The following is a 19,340-nucleotide window of genomic DNA, read 5'->3' on the forward strand; positions in this document are numbered from 1 at the left end:
ATCTTAAAAATTAATTAACAAACTATACCTGATACAATATAAAGAATTATAATCACATATTCTACATATAAGACATTTTATTAATTGTTTTTAGTGAAATAAAAGTAGTGAGTTTCTTTAAAGATGAAGAATCAGAATATAAGAAGAAACTAAATAATAATAATAATCACAGTATTAGTATTATCATCGACTATATTGTGTAAATAATCTCATATAATGTTCTCGAAAGATGGGACGGGAAATGTAACGGTAACATTTATGGACACTGATATACATATTTAATTATTATTTTTATACATCTAGTGAGAACTTTGGGCTAACCTTTTATATTAATGACTTAATTTATCACTTAACAATAAAACGAATATCGTTATTTTATTAATATTTTTCTGTTTGTTATAATGAAGGTAAGGTGTAAAATTATTATTATGACATAATTATTATGATTGTGATTTTAAGTCTATTCACAAACAAACCCCCTCCCCCTCCACCAATGCTGTATTTGTCAGATCGACTTTTATGCGTATGTGTACCCGTTGGTACACATACAGCCTATAAAACGATATAATTTTTTTAATTAAAGCAAACATTATTTAATCAAAGCACTTAATTTGCAATATATACTATAATTGATATAATTAAGTTATAGAATATTTCGACTTTTACATTCAAACAGGCATATAAGCGATATATTAAATTGTACATGATATAATATAATAATGACGTTTTATTATATTTGTCTATATTCAATAAATTACGTGCCAACCGGGACACGATCAATTTTACCTACGTTTATAGAAATCTTTATATGCATTGATAGAAAATTTATAAAAGTAACATGAAAGTATCACGATTAAATATGGCATAATATTAAAAATGTTTGCATCAATTTTTCTATACGATTAGCATCATGAAGGCACACGCGCGCACACACAAGCAAACACGTATATCAAATGAAACGATAACGATAATGGTGCATTTGATTTTGTACTAATTTGAAAAACGTAAAACTTACTACGCTACTTTGGCTCAATAATCCTAATAATTAATGTTCGCACTCGCAAACCGTGCCTACAGGTAATTTCCGAGTACTGCAGAACTAGGCTACAGTCACGCCCCTTCACGCACATCGTCATGGACATGTATCGTGAGGTAGTTCGATCAACCCAGTACGCAGCGAGAAAACGCGCTGTGCTTCAACCGACGAAAATACTACCACCCATACCAATTCAGCAGCATCAGCAGCAACAGCAGCAACAGCAGAAACAGCAGCAACAGCAGCAACAGCAGCAACAGCAACAACAGCAACAACATTCCGTGGCAATGAATGCCGTCCCGACGCGGCAGAATCCGCCGCCGTTTATGCAGCAGATGATTCAACATCAGCAACTGCCACAACAGCAGCAACAGCCGAGGCACCGAGGCAAGGGGATGGTTTTTCGGGTGCAATCGAGGAATTCGAGATCCCAGCCAAACCTCCTCAGCATGTCTAATTCAGATGGCAGACATGGCTCTAGGACAAACGTCGACGACGGCAGCTACGGCTACATCGTAGACCCTCATCCCCGTCATCAGCACGTGCGCACCAATTCCCAACCCGAGTGCTGTATGGAACGAGGTATGCCGAGTCTCGAATATTTGCGATGTTTTCTCTTATCAGTGTCGGTGCGATGCGCGATCCCGACGCACCCGTCATTTTTGCGAGAATGTATGATGAGGGAAAGCGAGAGAGAACGACCAAAAATGACGAACAATGTAGGGGAAAAGGAGGAGAAAATTTTAAAGAGGATTACAGGTATTACTTAGCGAATTATTTTATGTTTTAGATGTAAGGAGTAATAGGACGCTTTTTTTTTCATATTTACGTCGATATTAAGTGCTTGGACTTTTAGCATTGACGTATTATCTGATATTTGAAGAAAAAAACACAAACCAAAAAAAAAAGCCAAAATACAAAATTAAAATCAACGATGAATAAAAGAAAATAATATAAAATTATCCTACTCCATAATTTCGTATTCTTCTTCTATTATTACGTCATAATTCCAAGCTCAATACATTCTTATTACACATAGTTAATAACACGAGAATATGAAAAATCATTGCATGCCATTTTTGAAAATAATTAATATTTTATTAATATTATATATAATTTTATATAATATTATTTTTTATAATGAAACGGATCATTTTATGACATTTTCGTAACAAGTAATTGCACTCTATGACAAACAGCCGATTATTGCGTTCGCGTTGGATAATCATTTTATTAAAAATCGAAACAAAAAAAACAAAAAACAAAAAAAAATCAAAAAAAAAAAAAAACGTCATTGTTCATCCTTTTAAAAACAATATTTTAATTCAATTTTTGTAAAAATTATGACTTATAAAGGAACGTAAATTAATTACATAATTTCTTTTCTCAATATTCCTCACATTCATAACTAACTTTTAATATGTATTTACAATTTTTAAATAATAGTTTATTCTTTGCTTATAAATCATGATGGATTCATGTAATTAATTTATCATTGATGAGTTCGTATTAATTGTAAATAATGCTTTTGGAAAGAATGGCGTAGACTGGTAACCAGAAACTAGCAGTTCGATCAAGATTTAACGCTTTTCAAGTACACAAAATTTACTATCGTATATCAAGGGGGAAAAAAATGGTCAAACGCTACATAATAAAAAATCGACGAATTATTAAATGAAAAGGTTTTTCAATAATGAACAGTTTCGTTTTAGTTTCACAGCAACTTTTCGCTATTTACCTGAAATTATTACGTTTCCTCCTATCGCTCGTTTCTTGTTGACGTTTAATAGCCGAATGAATACATCGATATAATTCGAATAAATAAAAATAAATAAATTGTTGTTATTCAACGTTGTTATTGAACAAGCAACGTTCGATATTATCATAAGATGAATGGAGAAAAATTTTTAAATTTCATACTAATCAAATAATCGTGAAAAATGCATTAAATACGTAGCAAATACGTAGCAAAAAAGCGATAGATGTCAAATGTAATATGTTTATAATAAATTCAGCATATGAAAAATACATTAACGTTTTTTTCTCTTTAAACATTATTTAACACAATAATTTAATGTCCTTGAAATTATTAACATTCCATCCACTTAATCTAGTCGGAATACAATTTTCTCTGGTATTTTAATCTTATGAGAGCACTAAAACTATAAGATTAATTATTTGCGAACCCATTAAAATAAAGAAATTTTACAATTTCCTTTTAATATTAACGTAAAATATTACATATTTTCGGTCTTACTTACGTCGTGTTATTCTCACGCATATATTATTACTTAATATAATGAAACGAGTAAATACGTATATAATTACACTGTATAATGCCCTGTGTAATACGAAAATAATATTCATTCGCTCACATTTATTAAAGATTGGCATTTTATGATCAATAAAAATATTTATCTATAATCACAGGTACGTAAGTACGCGTGTACCTAGACATGTATATATATATATATATATATATAGACCGTTGTCATTCATCTACGTTATAATTTTCTCCATAATTATAATAATACGCCTAGGTAAATATTTACATGTAATTATAATTAAAATGAACTTGTATTTGCTATGTTTAATGTTTAATATACAATGTATAAGGTTTGCAAAATTGCTCGTCATAAGTGTACAAAATTTACAAATTTATTACAACAAATGCCAATGAAACGCGTATATCGTTTTTTTTGTTTTTTTGCAATTATGGCTGCTGTCATTGTAAACGCCATGCTGTACCGATAATGTTCGTCGCGAGTACGCGATGCATAAATCTACAGGGAACATACTTATATATTTTCCAAAGGAGCTTTGCTAGATATTTCCTTGATGCGACTAATCAGTACCATTCGTCGAATAAAGTGCCCGGCGCTGCCTCCGCACAACGAGTAACCCCCCCCCCCGAGTCGCCTCGTATCCCCCTCATGCGCAATGCCCGATATAAGAAAAGGCAAGAGGATGTAAAATAAAAAATAAAAAATAAAAAAAATGGCTAATCTCGCAGGTGCGGGCACGACGATACCGCAGGTGAGGAGCAGCAGCAATCTGGCAGCGATGAGTGCTGCGGTGTCGGCAGCCGATGCACGGAACGCCAAGAATCCGTTTTACGGGGAGCCGATTTACGCGATGCCAGTGAAGCCGTTCCTTAGTTCTCAGGATGTGAGCAAAGCTAACGCGGCCACGAGGCAATTCCAGCGAACGGAAGCTCGTGTGGCTCACCAAGCGGCGGCCATTGCGCGCAATCGTTGCGGAAAAGCCGAGGCGCAGTCGAGCCTCCCGCGCCTGGACAGTGACCTTTGTCCGGGACAGACACCAATGGCCAAGATGCAGGTGAGAAATCATTTAGTGGATGGCTCTTTGACATTTTCATTTCATGCCATTGCAAATTAATCCTTTGCCAATTATCCTCTAATCTTTGCGTGTATGTTGACATATCACGACGCTAATAAGCTCGTCATACATGCAAATATCCATATAATTTAGAATTTTAATGTAAATTTATACAAAATATTCCATGAAATCGTCGTTGAATATCGATGGCTTTACTCTCTCTCTCTCTCTCTCTCTCTCTCTCTCTCTCTCTCTCTCTCTAATCTTTGCTATAATCATTTCTATAAAGTGAGATAAAATGATAAATTTTGATGAAATGTATTTTATAAATAAAGAGAGTAAAAATAATTTAATAGGCTCAAAAGCTATTTATCACTTTTCGGAGTTCATCCTTCAACGCTCTCGTTGAAAAATAATATCTTCAATAACGTCGGAATAGCAAATCTCGGAGCCACGGTTTAATAATACAAAATACATCTTATTCTGAACAATGTAAAAATTTTTATAAATCTTATAATATCGACATTAATGCGCTAATTATTCAATATTTAAATAATTGGTATCGTGGATTATTTATTAATACGTTAATTGAAAGCTCACCTATTAAGGATTCGTGTATTTAGATTTATCCGTTAGAAAAACAGAATGTCTCAAGTGACACGTCCGCTATCAACTTAAGTTTAACGCTCTCGAGATTATTAAATGTCAACAAGATTATTCGAAAATTTAAAAAAAAAAAAAAAAAAACAGCTTGGCCACTAAAGTGCAAACTCGTGCTTTAATTCGAGTTATACGTTCGACATGAAAATTAAATGTTGTGCTCTTGCTCTCTTTGGCAACGGCGTTTGTCAAATTAGGAAAACGTCTATGGAAGCTCGACGAAGAACAACCTCGGGCCCGTTACCCTGCAGCGTCAGCACTCGAGTCCGCAATTTTCCTCGACTCATTGCAGCCAGGAACAAAAACTTTGGGATTTTGCGAATCCGCTTCCGGACACATGCGGTAACAACGTTGTGCCTCGTGCGCACAATGCTGCTGCAGACGCTAACATTGATACCCGGCAACGGGAGCAAAATCAACAGAAGTTAAAGCAATTGGAGCAAAAAGCGAATTCCGAGGGAAGGATTCCGTACGTGCCAAGGGGTCCACCACCCCCCAAGCCCCCACGTATAATAACGAGCTTGAAAAAGGCGGCGGCAGCCCAGGCGGCCTTGGACGCACAAGTCAGGGCTAACGTCAAGCCCCAAAGGTGAGATATCAAAGTACTATTTTTACGAAAGAGGTAAGTTTGATAAAGAGGAAAGAGGTAGGGTATTGCTACGTGTGATAATTATCGATTATTCGGTAGTGATCGTTATGCGAATGGAGTAGTAATGGAGGGCAAACCTGCCGTTATTTGTTAAGGTTCGCTGGCTCTTCTTTCTCACTTACTTATTTATAAAATAGCCAATAACGCCAAGACATTGAGATGAGCCTTGTATTCTAAAACTTATTATATACAAATTCCTAAGAGAAAATTAAAAAAGCAGGATTTTTTCTTTGAAGAAATAACGAATTTTCTTAGTAATATTAGGTATTGTGTTAGAATTTTTCGTTTTCATTAATAATGTTATAATGCATTAAGCAGTGGCGCAATTTATACAATAAAAATGGTCATTTCTAGCACATATCTAGTCATGCGTGCACGGCCAACCAAAGTTTACAATACATGACTCTGACACGAAACCTTTACAAACAAATAAAATAATTAAACTTTTCTAATCGTAGTATCGTAGTTTTATCGAACTAAATAATTCATGTATTTCTCTTCATCGCGGCATCTCGTTAGTCCGCCTATAAATATTAATATATAAAATGTCTCATTTGAAATAAGAAAGCATGAAAATTAAAAGACCATTTACAATAATAATAATAATAATAATAATAATAATAAATGTATAAATTAAAAAATACACTTTGCCATACCACAGCCACAAATAGTCGATTTATATTTCAGCAGAGTTGGAAGGTAATATTTATTTTAAATTACATTTATTGATTTTCTCAAAATTTTATGCATACAAGTGTGTGTGTGTGTGTGTGTGTGTGTGTGCGTGTGTGCGTGTGTGCATATATATATATATATATATATAAGTCGATGATTAATGTTATGACAGAGTAACTTTCTACTTCAAAATTTTTATCCAAAATATTGATAATCGCACAATAAGGGTACAAATTAACTATATTATATAGCATATGGATCTTTAAAAATTATCAGAAATGATATTCGACTGTTTTATATGAATAATCTTTTTAAAAAAAGAAACTATTAAATTACTACGGTTTTTGCATTTACTCACTATATGACTCTATATATGGCTTATTTGAATTTTATCCAACTTTTATAAAATAAATGTTGTTTAAAATATAATTTGTTTGGTCGTAATAAAAGTCATAACTAGTCTTGCGTAATAAATTATTTTACAAAGTTATTAAACATTCATCGATAATGTGCGATAAAATGTCGTAATATTTAATCAAAATAATTAAAAACCTAATTCTTTCGTTTTAATAATAAATTATCGAATCACAAATGAAAATCTAATTATAGAAAAACGCAGAAATCCATTTTACATGGCTTTAAAATAATTATAATAAAAATATAAAATTTCTATCATTTTAATAATCATTAAAAAAAAAAAACTTTTTCCTTTTGCTCCTTTATTCATAATCATAATAACTATAATTCTTATGACTACATTATGAATCGAAACAATGTTGAATATTAGAAATAATAATACGAATAAAAGTTTTAATTAATATTCATTTAAAAAATATATTGATATTTCATTTCACACGAATATTTCATCACGACATAGCATAAACTCCGAATAATAGGAAATTTATACATTTTATATATTTAATCCAATCTACATTGCACGTTTGACTTAAAATGTACTTGCTCCTGTGTACTATTAAAGTATATTCTAATAAAACCACTTCTACGAGACAAAAATTTTGTTCCCATTTTAACAAAACAAAAATCTTCAATAATTGTAGCAAATATTAATTTTGAGTTTAAACGTCATTAAGAGGACGCGGAGATTCTCAATTTTCATAAAACATCACTTAGGATAACGAAGAAAGTTTCTGAAAACAAAATACATCACTTTATGCGATATATAACACCTTGACAACCGCTCGCGTAAAGTCAATTTTCTTCGACAAATATTTAAAAGGAAAACGAAGAAAAGAAAAAAAAAGAAAAGGGTTGTAGAGACGAGCTTACATTTTCTGTATTTGGCAGCTGTAAGAATCATAAAAAAAAAAATAAAAAAAAAAAAAAAAAAAAAATAAAAAACGGAAAATTGCCCGGAATTTTAACGCAGAAAATGTGTGACAAAAGCAAAACCTTAAAAAGACGAACGTTCGCGTAGCGAGGAGAAAGGTTTAATTAAACTCCTAGCAGTTAGTTAATGTTACGGCGTAATATTTCATGCGCAATTGGCGTTTGCGGCATTTAACTAGTTTTAGAATTACACTTTTCTTTTTTCCCTTTTTTCCCTTTTTTCCCTTTTTATCCCCGTATTTCTTTTTTTTTTTTTTTTTTTTTTTTTTTTTTTTTTTTTTTTTTTCTTTTTTTTTTGGAAAAATTACGAGAAAAGTTTAACTTCTTTTTTTTTTGGAAAAATTACGAGAAAAGTTTAACACTCTTCAACCAAAGGATGACGTAAAAATACAAATAATAAAACAAGTAGTTAAAAAAAAGTTCAAAGTACGCTTTATACAGCATAATTTGCATCTATATTAATTCCACACGCGCATTCGCCAAAAATAAAACGCTATCCGAAAGTAATTACGCTAATGCCACGCGATCTCTAACATGTACGACATATAATTTATACGCAACAATTAGAACTGCGATGTTTAATACCGAATATCATCCCCATCCTCGTCCCCGTGACCCAAGATATATGTCAATTCCAATGATTCCAAGAGACGTTATTACAGCCACGAGGTTACCCGCTATACGTCTCCACCATTATACTCGATTAGCTATATAGATTAACTATATTCATAAAATCGATTATTAATAAGGCTTTCTTCCGCCTCTTCTCTTCTTCATCTTCGAAGGGACTTGAAAAATGGACCGAGAGCTCGACGAGGTCGGGCGGTTCAGAGAGCTCCGTCGCGTCTTTACCGAACGGTAAATGGCTCGGCTCAGTCCTTCAATAAGACGCAATGCGTGGGACCGGAATTCGTCGTGCGGGCCAACCAGCCGGCAAAACTATTGACCGTGGGCGACTTCAAGGTAAGGCGCTATGATATTCAATGCTAATATACCAATGGTTAATGGTTAGGGCTAATGGTCCTTATGGCCACCCCGGCGCTTATGTTCTGCCCCACGTGCATCGCCAATCAAACCGATTCATCGTACAAATCCTTAAACAATAAAATATTCTTTTTACAAGCTCGTATGAAAATTACGATATCCGTGAAAATGCCTGGCTTGAGCAATGCTGACTGTAATCTATCTATACAACCCACATGCAACAATTAACCAATCTTCCAGAATAATCCATAAATGTATAAAAAAATTAATATCTATTTTAATATCTATTTACCTTATTCAATACTCAATATATTATTTAAGTACATTTTCGACATTGTGTCGATTGACCTGATGATGCAAATTTTAACTCTAAAGATATTTTTTAATTACGATATATTACGCCGGCCTAATTGTGTTTTTCAAGACATATATTTTAAAAATTATATTTGAAATGTATTTTAAAAAATAGAAAAATATATGTAAAAAAAATAATAAATAAATAAATTAATAAATAATAACTACTTGTTTAATAAACTAACTATAAGGTCAAATTATTAATTATATTTACAAAATATCTTTAAGAAATATTTTGAAAAATTAATCTAAATAAAATAAAAATACCTAATCCTTGTTAAATCAAGCTATAAAGTAAAATAATTCAATAAACAAAAAAATTATATTTTAAAAATAATTATAATCATTGAATTGAATGAAACTATAAACTAAAAAGTAATGATAAATGGAGGGGCGGGGGGGGGAAAAAAAATCTTCCGGTACCGGGAATCGAACCCGAGCCTTCTGGGTGAAAGCCAGATATCCTAGCCACTAGACCATACCGGATTCTTGTAATATAATGTTTTCGGAGACTCTTAACCTAGTCATTTACTCTGAAAATTGCATAAAATAACTTTTGTATTTTTTTAAATCATAAGCAAATATTTATAAAATGTATATATAAATTATACTGATTAAGTAGCAATTGAATTACCTCATTTGATATCTATTTTTATATGTACATTACAATAAATTATACAATTGTTTAATATTATTAGACCTTATAATAATATTTACAAAATTTTATGCATTCCTTAACTATTATAATTTGAAATTAGAAAATTTTTAAACAATATTAAACAAGAAACCAATTTATCTAAATGATTTTAAATAACTTAGTAAGTGCATAAATATATCGAATCCATTAGTTTTTGCGTTATTATTTAATATTGAGCTTTACATTATTTTTAAACAAACCATCTTATCCACAGCTTAACCACAGCTATCAAAAGTAATATAAGAGATAATGTAATATTCTTAGTTAATAAAACAAATTTTTCTTTTTTCATATTTTTATAATAAAAATATATGAAGATTAAATGAAGCTTTATTTAAATATTTCAAAATAAATTCATGTCACAATAACCGAGACAATAAAGGAAAGCATATATTTTTTATTATTTTTATATTATATGTATATACATATGTGTGTGTACACACATATATATATATATATATATATATATATATATATATATATATTTATGCACTTTTATTTAAATTTAATATACATTAAAAACTTAACTCACCATAATTTTCTATTTTCTATTCGTAATTATATTTTTATTTTTTTTTTTTTTTTTTTTTTTTTTTTTTTTTCAATACTATCCTACTCTACTGAGAGCATTTGTAGAAAGAATTATCGCAATTAAATTATATGATATTGTATATAAAAATTATTGATTCGTAAGAAAAATATCCAAATTATTGTTATCACATAGCTACTTATATTGATACGATAACGACATAATAGATTATTTTAAATGAATAAATTAATAATTGTCGTAGGTGAACAACATTGGCCGGTTAACAGTAATTCTTCTGACTGGTCAGCGGCTCGAAGTCACCTGCGATCCGCAAAAGATTACCGCTGGTGAACTCTTTCACGTAAGTTTATTATATTCATGTTGCGATAATGATTTAATGCGACAGCTTTCATATTATAATGTTTAGGGAAAATATTGAATCCTTTGCTCAATTTCGTGGTCATTATTAATAATAATTACTTTAACGCTGTTTAATAATAACTTCTATATATATATATCAATATGTATTGATTAAACAAAATAAGTGAAGTGATTATTCATTAGACAATGCAATATATAAAAATTTAGTTATATTAAGTAAGTGCACTTCACAACGATAGCTCACGCAACGGGCATAAAGACGATTAAGCAGCATTATCATTAATAAATATAATAGGAGACGATTAATTTTTTTCAACTTGAATAGAGAGAAATGAAAGTTTGATTCAATTTTTATATTTAAAATGAACAGTTAATATCCTTTGACGAAAATTGATTGACCATTTACGTAATTTTCTTACATAATATTGAATTTAGATTGAGTTGAAATGGTATTTTACACATCGAATTATTTGATTTCTTTTATTTATTTATTTTTTTATTTTTTTATTTTATTTTCTTTTTTCTTTTTTCTTCAAATTAATTTCCGACATTGGCAGTTCGATAAATTAAATAAATTAAATTGTAAGCATTACTACGATAATTTTATTTATTGTTTTAAAATTTTTTTATCAATAATAGCATGACTATTAATGACATAATTATAATAGCTTAATCTTATTACTAAAATTCGTCTCTAAATACTTACGCTTTGTACATACAGTTTACGGTAATGATGGAGAAAGTAAAAAAATTTTCTCTAAAATTTTGAATTATAAAATATAAATACTAAATCAATAATAATTTTTATTAAAAAAAAAAAAAAAAAAAAAAAAAAAAAAAAAAAAATAAAAATATAATTACGAATAGAAAAGGAATAATTTTTCAAGTAAAGACATATATTTTATTTAAAGTACGTGAAATTGAATTTAACATCTTTTTGGCGAAATAAGTATATAGAAAATAATTTGTAGATATCAGTATGTTATTCGCTTGATTATTATATCATAAATGCGGTAAGAAGTAATTAAAAATTATTTTGACAAAAATATTCATATCCGACGTGCTATCGATTATATCAAAATTAATAATAAATAATTCAGATATTATGATTAACATTATATGCCACAGTTTTATATTTGATCATTAGATTTTAATTTACCAACATATGTGTGATGATATCGGCATAAATATTATCATTTATAAAATTGAATTGCAAAAAATGTTTAAATGATTTATATGAAATAATTGCTGTTAATAATGTGACTTCGATTTTATCTTAATTAATAAGAAGCACTTGACATTTAAAACTTTATATCATGGCTAATTAAACAATATAATAGTATCTTATTGAATTATCATAAATAAAACGAAAAATTAAATTTACAGGCAATTGTACAAATGGAAGTTATTGAAGAAAATTTCACGCTAGGGTTGGCAGCTTTGCTAGCTGGAGATTTTGCAATACTTCCTTCCGATACAAAATTAAATAAAGTCGCACCCGCCGGTTGGCTAAATAGTGGCAAGAACAAAGGTTTATTAGGTCTTCCAACGAGCTTTATGCTATACCTGAGGCTCCGGTTTTTCTTACCGTCCCTTCGAGGAATAAGGTACCATCCTATATTAATTCATCAATATTTATTATAAATCAACGTAGTTTGCTAATTAATCGTTTCTCTAATAATACTTAACTCTGTAGCTATAAAGTAAAATAGAAATAAAAAATTTAAATGACAAATATTTGCGAACAAATGTCTTTATAATGGACTATTTTCACGGAAATTATTCGCTCGTGTTGCACCGCTACCTACAACACCAATGTAAAAAACCAATGATAACAACAATAATTTATTAGTAGCTATATTACAGAGCTAATCAATACTGAGAATAATAAATATATTTATTCACACAGAGGCTGGATTCCAAAGCATCTGTTATATTTGCAAATTCGACGTTGCATATTAGAACAGCAATTGATCTGTCCTCTAACGCAGCTGATTAATCTCACTGGACTCGCTCTCCAGGCCGAATTTGGCAATTACAGTGCCAACGTAAGTAATGACGACGACATCCATTATAGCTGCTTAGATGAGGTATCGTTAGCCACGAATTTTTACATCCTTACTTTACAGCTTTTTAGATTTAACATAAAATTATTTAATAATACATAAGAATAAGAATAAGAATAAGAATAAGAATAATAAAATAAAAATAATAATAACAATAAATACATAATACGAATAAGAAATTAATCTTAATTGCGCGCAAACGCTCGCTGCTCTTTTCATGCTAACTAAAGAGAAAAAGTTTATATCGTTGAATAATACATTACACACCCCTTCCCCTTCCACTACCCCCACGCAGCATACAAATCATAATTTATCATAATAGTATCGAATGTAGTGTAAAAATAATAAATAATTCATTATTTTATTGTTTTACTACCCCCCCCCCCAACCAATATTATATTTGCATGTGTGTGTATAAATAATGTATACAAATATGCATAAAGTAAATAAAGTGGGTTAAAAAAAACTTCCGATACCGGGAATCGAACCCGAGCCTCCTGGGTGAGAGCCAGGTATCCTAGCCACTAGACCATACCGGATATGTCTGTTATTTATATATACGGGATAATTTATAAATTATAATATATATATATATATATATATATATATATATATATAAAATAATTTTTTATTTTAATGCACAGGCATAATTGCATATGCAATTTCTTTTAAAAATAATATTAAATTTTAAGAAATGAAAATGTATTATCTAACTGACCATTAATTAAAAGTAATTTTAATGCAATGTGCCAAGTATTCTTATCAATAATTCAAATTATTCAAGCCATAAAAATTATTTCGCAAATACATCAAATTCTGAGTTCAATTGAATTTACTATAGATAGGAACAAAGTTTTATCATAGCTTAGAACTAATCCTAAGTTTGTAATAAAAATTTTATTATTTGCTATAACGCGAATTGCAAAAATAAACGTGGAAAATTATTTCAAATACAATATTATATCTGAATATTATAATATTAAATATCGTATCGTAAGTTATTAAAAGCAATTGATATTTTATAATGTAAGCCAAATAGATTTTTCGATGCTCGAAAGACGAAAAAACAATTTACATAATTATTATTAATATTTTTAGGATAAACGATCAAATTATCCTCTAAATTAGCGATTATTTATTTTTAATTTAATTTCCAAGTTAACTTTCGTTCAATTTATAATAAATATAGGGCAAAATAATTAGCAATAAAACTAAAATAATTTTCCATTATCTTATATATATTTTGAAGAATAATATTAATTAGAATGCTAACGGCACAATATGACAGCAATAACAACAACAATAGCAATTTTACTTACAGTTATAATATTTATTGTAATAAGTTAAGAGTATGGCCACACATTTTTTAAAGATACATGCTCGGTATACTTAATAATTGCAATTCCATCAGTGCAATAATATCGAGTAACTCAAAAGGCTTCGTATGTTACCGTTCAAATTTATTTTTATAGAAACTCGCACTGAAATTTAATGCTACACTTACATACTTTTATGTTAATGAAAAATTGAAAGTCAATGTATGACTTTGCGACAATAACGTTATGACGAATGTCAATATCTCAATGCGTCAGCGAGCCCTCGTCGAGTCGACTAATTATGTGGTATTTCAACTTTTTGTTAACTTCGCTGGTAAACAGGAGCACGGCTGCGGCGACTACTTCCTGCTGGAGCACTACGTTCCCGAGTCTCTCATCCTGAATTCAGAGGAGCAACAGTACCGACATCCGCAGTTGCCGGACAGCGGCGAGGCGCTGCGTAAACGACTGCAGCAAGCGCATCGCGAGCGCAGGGGCTTGGACGCCAATAAAGCCGAGGAGATGTTCGTCGTGCATGCCCAGTCGTTAACCGATTACGGGGCTCACTATTACATTGCCACGGTGGACACAAAGGAGCTCGGCAAGCTTGTTGCCCGGCAAAAAAAGTGCGCCGATCAAAATCTGCAGGTGAGCAAACTTAATTACCTTGTACGACTATCCTAAAACCCCCCCCCAACCCCCACCCCCCAACCCCCACCCCTCAACCCCCAACCCCCATCCCCCTCCCCAATCGCTCCATTCTACCTACAACCACCCCCATTATTAGCCGGTATTACTCGGTATCGCTTAAATGAGTATTAATACTTCGATACAATCTCGTTATTGATTGATCTTAAATATCAAAACAATCAAACAATCTCGTTAATTGATCCTATAAAGCGGCAAGATTGCTGCAAAAGGTTGTAATTTACAAATGACATTGTTATCGTCCTGTTGGTAAAACTTAATTTGACAGCGTCTCTCCGTAATCTTCTTCAAGCTTTAACAATACACATACATCACTTTCTTATCTATCCGGATAAACAACATCATTGATTATCGATTATCAGAGAAATTATTTTTGCTCGATAGTCATTAAAAAAAAACGTGTAATAATAAACAATCTCTTGTAAAATGTTGATTAGCATAATGAAAGGTATCTCGAACGAAATTATACTCGAGTATCATCAGACACTTGCGCATTGACACTTGCGCATTATTTTTCAGAATGAGCAGCAGCCGTGTCAGCAGATTTTTTATGCCGAATCGGAGAATATCTACGATATCGACAAGTTCTCCGATTATCCAATTTATGGTAAGATCGACTTTCATACCTCAACAAACATCCACGAGCAAAATCTCCAACGCAGTCCTTATACCGACGAGCAGAAGATAATGCTATCCAAGAGCCCAACAAACGTCACTCACGAAAGCTGCTCCACGCCGAGGAAAAGCATCGAGATTCAAAATAATAATAACAATAACAATAGAAGCCCGAGTAAAACGAGCAAATTCAAAAAGAACGAGAGTGACGTATGGCTGGCCATTCATTCGCAAGGACTAAAGGTCTTCGAGCGCGGTGCCAGATTACGGGAGAGGCTCGAGCTCGCGAAATTCCAGTGGAAGGACATTCAAACTTTGAGTTACGGCAAGAACTGTTTGGTGATTTATTCGCGGATCAGCGGCAAACGATGCAAATTCAAACTTAAAATGGACCACCGAAAGTACGTTGTTGTTGGGTTGCTTAAGATTTATTTATTTAATGGCATTGGACTTGATTGAATCTTTATTCGAGCAATTTATTCTTTAATTTCATTAAAGCCGAAAATGCATAATTTACATTATTATAATTGAAAATTGATCAAATTGATCAGAAAAATTGTAATGAAAATCAGTAATATACAAGATTGTAATGCAAAATTATCATTAGTTTTATTTTAAAAATAATTGTTGCGAATTATGACGTAATTATTAAACCATTTTTATTTAGATAGATAATTATTATATATTAATATTAGATGGATAAATATCGAAAGGAATAATAACTGCTCGAAATTTTGTATATTTGCTAAATCAATTAAATGTTTAAAATTTTAATGTTATTCGTTGATTTCTGTTTTTTTTTTTTTTTTTTTTTTTTTTTTTTTTTTTTACTTAGATATATTAATAAAAATCTTGGAAATTTTATGATTTTATGAGCAAGTTCGAAGTTATTTTAACAACATACTATGAGATTCATTCGAGTTTTATTGAGCTTTTGTGTTTTTTGTTTTTTTCTTTTTTTCTTTTTTTCTTTAAATAATCTTTCTCTATTGAATAAAATTGATCAAATTATCAATTTAACAATACATAAGTTTCTCATATTTCAAAATAATCTTATAATAATGAATTAATTAAATAATAATAATAATAATAATAATACACTAAGATATACTAATTTATTTATATTGTAGGAGCTACTACGCTTTTAAGTTAACATCTTTGCATCATCAATTTTTTCTGAAGCTTCGCTCAGAACTGACATCACTCCAAGGCTTAGTAAAGGGTACGAAATTACTTAAATTATGAATATCGTCACAAATGGAAATTAAATAGCTTAATTTTGACCATTAAGTAACAATACGTAACATATTGTTATTCTCTTAGACTTCGGTGTAGCACTGACAGCAGAGCCAAACCTACCGCCACTAAAAACTAAAGCCGAAAGTGCCAAAACCAAAATATCTATAGCCGATTCCGTGAAAAAGCATCAGGAATATAAATCAAAGTATCGAACGCGTCTCGAGGAGGAGCAAAACAAGGAGAATGAAAATCCCCTAAAAGTTTCCGAGAGTCACAAGTCCGCGAACGGCAAAGCGATCGATTCATCGATCAACGCGGATGAAAGTAATGCGCTATACGCACAAGTGAACGCGCGACTCGAGCCCGAAGGCGAGTCACGTGACACCGAGGATGAGGCCGATCGTGCTTTGATTATAAACGGAAAAATCTTAGGCTCGCCTAGCACTAATGCCTTTCATGCATACGAGCATACGAAGAACGACAGACTGTACAATTACGCAAATATCGGTGTTCCTTATGGAAGCGAGAAGGAGGAGTATGTTTATACCATTCCCAAACCCTATTCTACGAATGACATTGATCGGCTCAATGAAAAGATGGAAAATCCAGAGGATTTGTATACTGCTATTAATAAGTCGAGCTTTCCGAAGAAAACGAAATTGCCAGGACATGTTGCCGAGGAATGGAAGGAAATTGAAATTCAGAAGACATTGAATAAGGTTGGTAAAGCAAAATTATCAAATGTTTATTATTTATAGTTATGTTTTTTTTTTTTTTTACTTTTGCCCGATCAAATGGAAAGGACGAAAGAAGCATTGTTTAAAAAGTGATTTTTTCATTGATTTTCATTAATTTTAAATAACTCTTGAATGTGATAAATACGAAAATTCTATTTACTTTATAGTCATTGCAATATAATATTCAAAACAAATGGTGGGTGAGTTAATTAACGACGGTCGGTTTAAGGACATCGATATCCTCCTAATCCAACATCATAAAATTATTATTGTTCTCTCTTATAAATACGTACCCACATAATATATCTATTATTTATAGATATAATATTAATTTTAATTAAAACTAAAAATAAACTATTTGATATATTCAATGCGCAAGATTAATTAAAATTAAATGAAATATATTTAAGTTGGTAAAATTGCAGCAAAAATCCATAATAACTATTTCATATATATTAATTCGGTACCTTAATGCATACGAATAAACGTGGCTTTATAAATATTAATAAGTGCAATCCGTACATTATTTTCGTATTTATTATTTTTCTTGCGTTACTAGTCGTTGAAGTAATATGGAACGCGTATTCGATTATAAAAACTTAGTCATTCGCGTGTACACGGAGACGTCGACACGCGTTGCGCAAATAGAAAAATAGATTGCCCCGATCCCTCGTTAGCGCAAAAATAGTTTTTTTTTTTTTTTTTGTTTTGGTTTTTTTTCCTTTTTCTTTTGACATTCTCATTATATTTTTTACAGGGATGAATTGTCGTTGACGTAAAAATAAAATATCTATGCCTAATGTCCATTATTACATGATCGACAGGCAATCAACGGCAAGTTTTATTGCACAGGTCATTGCTTTTCAGCCCAATTATTTATAATTGAGGCTATCGAATTTTATTTGTATTATGTTTATGGCAACAAGGTATTGTTTATAGTGATGCTGTGACGTCAATAAATTACCAGAATTTTGCACGATTAATTATAAAAACAAATCATCTCAAGCGTATATTGTAACCCCTTCATTCTAAACTAAATAAAATCCTTATTCTAGACCATTAAAGTACGCATTTTCTTTGCTAATTGAATGTACTGGAATTTCACGTCTAAAACATTGTCTAAATTGTCTCATTTGAAAGATTTAATCGAACAAAAGGAAATCAATTTCCACAGTTAGATACATGTTAAAGTAAATTATTGTTGACGATCCTTTATATATGTATATCCCCCATATGAATTGTTTAACACGATAATAAAATTTAATTTTTATCATTTTATGAAGAAAGAAATGCGACAAAATTTATTTCGGCAATTGCTTATTATTTTATGTATTAGTGTTAAGTAAGTGTTTAAATATAAGTGTTGAAGTAGTTAAACAAGTTTTTCGTACGAATATGAATGCTTACAAGAGCTCATCGATTACAAAGTTTATAATTATAATTATAAATAATGCTGTACGTTATTTTCGCTATTCACGATGGCGCGTTTGTAAATTTGAATTAAATTTATCGAACGAATCGATCGAGAGCTAAGATTTTTTTTACCATCATATGACCATTAAATATGGTAGTAGATTATTTCGGATATTATAAAAAAAAAAAAAAAAAAAAAAAAACAAACAATTACATTACAATGTGGACACAATGTGGACTTCGATCAATTTTCTTAACAAATTTGAAATACTTTGGCGGCTTTACGAGATCGAATTTGCGAATTCGATTGTTGCCAAAAGAGCTGTGTCAACGGTGAAATTGAACACGGTGAAGACGGCGACCGCGCTTGCTAAACAGAAATATTAGTAATAATTTGACGGGTGCACAATAAATAAAAGCCATCTAATTCGTTAATTTTTATCGTTTGATTTTTCTCGAAAGCCATAAGGAAATATTGGCGATGTTCTTGTCGTAAGTCACGAATTCACGGTATCGTCAAATCGCGTTAGTATTGTTCTAAAATATGAACGGATGTAAGAGTATCGATGAAAGTGAAAAGATGAATTGAAAGAAA

At 30.9% G+C, this 19,340-nt stretch overlaps 1 protein-coding gene and 2 non-coding genes across 3 annotated transcripts in view; 1 reads left to right on the forward strand and 2 right to left on the reverse strand.

The window, feature by feature from the left end:
• LOC105363889 (uncharacterized) overlaps nt 1-19,340 on the forward strand; it is a 66,337-nt gene that overhangs the window by 42,739 nt on the left and 4,258 nt on the right. Inside the window, exons 5-16 of the mRNA XM_011501693.1 lie at nt 1,078-1,250; nt 1,302-1,795; nt 4,050-4,375; nt 5,233-5,624; nt 8,456-8,669; nt 10,533-10,631; nt 12,038-12,258; nt 12,561-12,699; nt 14,376-14,681; nt 15,261-15,757; nt 16,487-16,578; nt 16,680-17,314. Coding sequence (XP_011499995.1) covers nt 1,078-1,250; nt 1,302-1,795; nt 4,050-4,375; nt 5,233-5,624; nt 8,456-8,669; nt 10,533-10,631; nt 12,038-12,258; nt 12,561-12,699; nt 14,376-14,681; nt 15,261-15,757; nt 16,487-16,578; nt 16,680-17,314 — 3,588 coding nt within the window. The remainder of the gene's footprint in view (nt 1-1,077; nt 1,251-1,301; nt 1,796-4,049; nt 4,376-5,232; nt 5,625-8,455; nt 8,670-10,532; nt 10,632-12,037; nt 12,259-12,560; nt 12,700-14,375; nt 14,682-15,260; nt 15,758-16,486; nt 16,579-16,679; nt 17,315-19,340) is intronic.
• TRNAE-UUC (transfer RNA glutamic acid (anticodon UUC)) lies at nt 9,459-9,530 on the reverse strand. The gene has a single exon. It is a non-coding gene; the product is annotated as a tRNA-Glu (tRNA).
• TRNAE-CUC (transfer RNA glutamic acid (anticodon CUC)) lies at nt 13,185-13,256 on the reverse strand. The gene has a single exon. It is a non-coding gene; the product is annotated as a tRNA-Glu (tRNA).

This window comes from Ceratosolen solmsi, unplaced genomic scaffold (assembly GCF_000503995.2).
Source record: "Ceratosolen solmsi marchali unplaced genomic scaffold, CerSol_1.0 scaffold28, whole genome shotgun sequence".
Lineage (NCBI taxonomy): Eukaryota > Metazoa > Arthropoda > Insecta > Hymenoptera > Agaonidae > Ceratosolen > Ceratosolen solmsi.